This window comes from Benincasa hispida, chromosome 2, assembly GCF_009727055.1.
Source record: "Benincasa hispida cultivar B227 chromosome 2, ASM972705v1, whole genome shotgun sequence".
Lineage (NCBI taxonomy): Eukaryota > Viridiplantae > Streptophyta > Magnoliopsida > Cucurbitales > Cucurbitaceae > Benincasa > Benincasa hispida.
Genome location: NC_052350.1, coordinates 58,506,814 through 58,512,265, shown reverse-complemented (window position 1 = coordinate 58,512,265; position 5,452 = coordinate 58,506,814). Strand labels below are relative to the sequence as shown.

Here is a 5,452-nt window from a genome sequence, read left to right as displayed (position 1 = left end):
ATTAATTTAGAAGCCATAAACGAGTTAAAGAGATTTACTTGCAGATCATCCAACTTCTGGAAGAATCCGGTACCGGTGGACGAGTTTTTCATTGGAACAGAGACTTGTGGTGTTCGTCTGTTCTAGAATTTAGAAGACACGCGTGCAATACTATATTTTTCAATGGACACCCATCGTAAATTTCCTCAAGTCAGTAAAGATATTTTATTTTGGTTGTTTCTATTTTTTTTTTAAAAAAACAAAACTAAAATGGATTTGGATTTGAGAGGGATACAAGTGGTTATAACGAAACTTAACATTTTTTTTTGGTAAAACATATGGAGACTAAGGCCTATTTAGATTAATTTAGGAAAAAATATTTCACAAAAGTCATCTTCATTTAAATATTTTATAAAAAAATTATTTCAAAATAAAAACACATATATTTAAAAACGCTTTTTCTCAAGAGTGTTTTCCATACAAATTTAATTGATTATTATATACTAAAAAATATTTTTATTAATGTCAAATTATTATAAAGAACGACTATAAGATATTATGAGCAAAAATGTCTATAAGATTATTGGATTTTGAATTTGTGCCAAATAAGTTCTAACTTATAGTCTATTCGATTTGTTTTAGATCTATTAAACATAAAATTAAATTTTATCTTTATAAATAAAAAATTTGTTAGTTTATATAAATATGAATCTAGTTATTATGACTCTAAGAGATCTATTATAAACACAAAATTAAAAGTTTGAAGCGTAAAATATTTGTTTGAATTTCAAAGAGCTATTAGACATAAATATAAATATTTTATGAAATAAGCTCTTGAGAGGATGTCACATGGAAAAATTGGAAAACCTCATACCTTTAAAAAGATTTATGGATCGCTCTCTTCATGTTATCTAATATAAACTCGTCGTTTAACCTAAACTAAATAAAAATAGAGAAAAGATTACATATATCCACAAACAAAGGCTAAAAACTCAATATAAATTATATGTAACAATATTTTGTTTGTTATTCTATTATCTCAAAGTCACACCGGGTAGATGCAAAAGTAATAATATTCATATATATATATGGCAAACAAAAACTAAAAGTGTAATAGAAAACAACTTTAAAGTTAAAACAAAAACTACTTTTTTTCCCCTTCCTTTCTTCTTCTTCTAAGATATTGAGTTCATGAAATAGAATCCTTCATATTTTACTTTCGATGTGAATTTTTTGAGGATGCTAACTTGGTCCAAAGTCGTTGATAATGTTGGATGTGAGTGCTTCCACAGTAACCCATGGCGAGAAACCTGCAAATTAAAATCATATATATCTCTTTTAACAATCATTTTTGAGCTAGATATACATCTATTTTTCAAGTAATTTATATTAACTTTCAATTTTATGTTTAATTATTTGGTTCTAAACTTTAAAACACGCCAAATATTTGTGTTTGACCCACTCATTATTTTTCTAAAGTCTATGGACATACCACACACAAAATAAAAAACTTAGGGTTCCATAATTTAGAAAAGAACGACCGTCTAATTGTGATTTTGCAATTGTAGAACTTTGATTGTATTCCCAACAAAAAATGAAGTTATATTGAGGTTGTATTATTTTAAAAATGGAAAACGAAAGAGATTAATCCATAGCAATACCTCCATGACCAAGTTGCCCATATGCAAAATCTTCAACAAAGTCCATCCTAGGAATTTGAGAGCTACCATAACCTAAATTATTCTTTTGCTCATAATCTTCATGGCCTTGATTGAAAGGTGATTCATCTCCCATAATTTTATATGCCCACTCATTTACCTATTTCCATATAACAAAACGTACTTAATTGAAAGCTCTAAAAGACTTTTAGCCGATAAAGAAATAAAGTTGAAAGAGAGAGTGTGTAGTTAACCTTTGAGGTTTGTTCACAACTAGGAGGATTGACACACTCCTTAGCATTAGCAACCATCATCAACCATGTTTTCTTTGGGACTTTGATGCCAAGCAACTACACAAATTTGTTTTGAAACAATCATTTTACTTTCTTTTCTTTTTTTTTTTTAAACTTTCAATAATAATAATTTTTTTTTAAAAACAAAGTTAAGGTAAATAAAAGGATTTTGAATGTATAAGCTAACCTTTTTCAAAGAGGTAGGACCCATTTCCTGGTATGCCTTCAAGAAGTCGCCCACAGTTTTGATGTTATGGGAACATAAGTTTTTGTGATATGCACCATCTTTTCCAATTCCTTCCAATCGCCATAATTCATCTTCTCTGCTCGGAGGATGATGCTTCTTGTTCACTATTATTATTTACAACAAAAAGAAAATTCATCAAAAACGATTATAGAATCGACAAATAAAGAGATAAATAGAAAATACGTAAACAATAAAGAATCAACATATAAATTTACATGGTTCACTTAGCTACGTCCATGGGATAGAGAGATAATAATTTTATTTCGAGAGAATTATTCAGGATATAGAATAAAGGTACCTCTAGGATTAGAGATTTAAATAACGCACTTCTCTAAACTCTAAGGTCAAAAACTTAAATAACATAAAGATGACAGATACATCAATAACTTATATTGTTTGAAGCGTCAGATAATAGATTCAATGTATTCCAATAGAAAAAGAAAACAATTATTTAATGAGATTGTCACAATGTAACTACTGGTGGATATATGGTCAAAATCTATAGAATTTCTCTAACATTTTTGTAAATAAGACAAAAATGTTAGCCACATTATAACGATGGATTAGTCAAATAAAGGCTTACCTTCTCCGCGATGATCCATGACTCTAAAAGGTTGGGAGACAGCTAGAGGAATTGTTGGATCATCAAACATGGGTAGAATTTTGTCATCTCTAATCTTGACTCCCAAACAGAACTTCTTGGATTTGATCCAACTAGAGTTGTCAGTGATGGACAAAGAGTGAATGGTAGCAACACCATTTTGCAAATTGAGGTTGAGATCATTTCCAAGCAATAAAGGCCTTTTGCCATCTCTTGGAGACAAAGGATGATGTTGTTGTTGGCCGGTAGAGACGCCGTAATCGCCGTCGAGAAGGAAGAACTCAAGCTTGGCTGATGAGAGAAGGCCAGTGCAGATAATGGCATTGGTTGTGGTATCTAAAATGACAACTTTCAAAGGCTCGCCATTTTCAGCTTTTATATCATTGTTTGTGAAAATGATGGAGGCTGGTTCATTGCAATACACTAACTTGTACTTCTCCATTCCACCCTTCTTAATTACTGCTTCTCTTGTCTCTTTCCTTTCTCTATTTACATAACATAGAATAAAACTTAGCCTAATTTTAAGCCTAGTTAAGTATAATTTACAACTCATATAAATGTAATTACATTCGCACCAATCATGATTAAAAATAAATACTTTTACTCGACTATTTTCATAGACGTCATTCTATTTGATAACTATTTATTTTAGCTCAAGTTGATCATTATTTTTTGTTTTTTTCAAATTGTATTTATTTTCTCACGATTTTTTTAACTACTAACTTCTTCTTTCTTAAGTAATCATTTGAATTTTTAGCCAAATTTCAAACACAGAAATACTCTTTTTTCTTTTTTTTTAAAAAAACATGACTTGATTTTTTTAAAAGATGCATTAAAAGTAGTATGATAACAAAACAAATAAACCAACACATGAATATATCTCAACTAGCATGAAACTTGTACAATCAATCTTGAGATTTGAGGTTCAATTTTCCACTCAACATATATATGTATAAGACAACCAAACAAAGGAACCACTTCGTGGATGCAGTGTTTATTAGCTCAAAATCACATAGTTATCAAACAAGATATTAAGTTGTTACATGTTAAATCTCATTAAGACCATGAGAAAATGATTTCATTTTGTGGTTTCTAGTTTTAAAATTTATGTTTATTTCTTTTTTTATTATTAGTTTTCACTTATCTTAAAAAAAAAAAAACACTTGAATTATTACTTGAATTCCTAATAAGATTTTAAAAATAAAACAAATTTTATTCTAACCTTACCTTTGGTGTATGAAAACATGACCACTGAAATTGTTATCCAATGGAACATAAATTATTACAAAATTCTGACAACTGAAAATAACTAGTTTTTAGATTTTATTTTTCTTTTCTTTTATTTGATTAAAATTTTAAGTGCTTATACAAGTTGGAAATCATAATAAAAAACTTGTAACAAAACAAGCAGAATGGTCATAAACAGAACACGAAATAGAAAAAAAATGGTAATAAAATTCGGCTTAAATCACTACAAATTAAAAGATTTCGAATAGAAAATTACCATAGGGATTAGATCCAATGGAATTCGAAAATACTAACCTTAGTGATTCTAGAAGATGAGGGGGAAAGTGAGTGTGAAAGGCATTCATCACTTCCCTTTGTACCTAATTACCAAAAAAAAAAAAAAAAAAACAAGAAGATCAAAAAGCTATAAAAAACCAAGAAAAATAAAAGATCAAACAACAATCACCAGATCCAATCTAGAGGATAACAAAATAAAATAGCAAAATAATCAAAAACTCAAATACAGTTCATCTGTAACTTGGATCAAAAGATCAAAAGTTGGATTATTCATTTGTTGAACTAAAATAAAAAATAAAAGAAGATTATAAGTCCGATGAACTCAAAGAAGAAAAAGGAGAGATTAGAAAGAAACCGAACCTAATCGGAAGAGAAGTGCAAGTTCTCTTGGCCGGTGGAGAGTTCTCGTCATCGTATGGAGAGTTGTTGTTGTTCGTGTTACCCATGCCTTTAGGATCCATTTCTCCCTCTTTCTCCAAAGAAAAATCCCACATGCCCAAGAACCAATTTAGGAATTTGAAGGAGTGATGTGGTGAAAAATAGAGAGAGAGGAAGAAAGTGAGGTTTTATGCAATCTATGAAATGAATATTTGCCATGAGAGAGAGCTTTGTTTGGAAATACCCAGAGAGAGAGAGAGTTGAGAACTTCTTGAGAAATTTTCCGACGACTTACACTTAATCTACGCGTAAGGTCTTCTTCTACCGGCTACCGGCTAAGCAAGTACCTCCCACCAATCAAAATTACCTTCTTCTTCTTTTTTTTTTTTTTTCCCTTATTGCAATTCTCTTTCTTATGTTTCAAATAATTATTTTGGTCCATGGGAGTTTTTTTTTCTTTCTTTTTATTTTTTACACAATAGCGGTAGGAAATTTGAATTACAGGTCTATTGGTTATTAATACACTCATGTATCAGTTTAGTCATGCTCACTTTTTTTAGATTTTGACCAAATATTAGAACTGTAATTGTTCACGTTGGAAAAATTCATGGAAATGATGAGGTCTAAACACTATAAAATGAACTTGTCTTTGGTTTCAAATTGTCCTAGTTAGAAACACTTTAAGTTCGAGTGTTCTAACTTTTTATTATTATTATTATTATTATTATTTTATTATCTAGTTTGAGAGTGGAGAAAATGGTGTGAGTTGTCT

The 5,452-nt window shown here is 29.6% G+C and overlaps 1 protein-coding gene across 1 annotated transcript; it reads right to left on the bottom strand.

The window, feature by feature from the left end:
* Positions 1 to 1,036: 1,036 nt before the first annotated feature.
* LOC120070763 (calmodulin-binding protein 60 A-like) lies at positions 1,037 to 4,946 on the bottom strand. Its single transcript, XM_039022641.1, has 7 exons — positions 4,663 to 4,946; positions 4,321 to 4,385; positions 2,761 to 3,263; positions 2,118 to 2,281; positions 1,892 to 1,987; positions 1,641 to 1,797; positions 1,037 to 1,289 (listed from the first exon to the last, which is right to left on the bottom strand). Exons 2-7 carry the CDS (start codon positions 4,368 to 4,370, stop codon positions 1,222 to 1,224), a joined length of 1,038 nt encoding a protein of 345 aa, XP_038878569.1. The 5' UTR covers positions 4,371 to 4,385; positions 4,663 to 4,946; the 3' UTR covers positions 1,037 to 1,221.
* Positions 4,947 to 5,452: the final 506 nt, after the last annotated feature.

Bases quoted from the DNA above. Each gene is read 5' to 3' on its own strand.
- LOC120070763 (XM_039022641.1), bottom strand. From the start codon at position 4,370: ATGAATGCCTTTCACACTCACTTTCCCCCTCATCTTCTAGAATCACTA. The intron at 1,988-2,117 runs GTTAGCTTATAC...AAATTTGTGTAG, and splicing joins GTCCTACCTCTTTGAAAAAG to TTGCTTGGCATCAAAGTCCC. The intron at 1,798-1,891 runs GTTAACTACACA...ATATGGAAATAG, and splicing joins GTTGTGAACAAACCTCAAAG to GTAAATGAGTGGGCATATAA.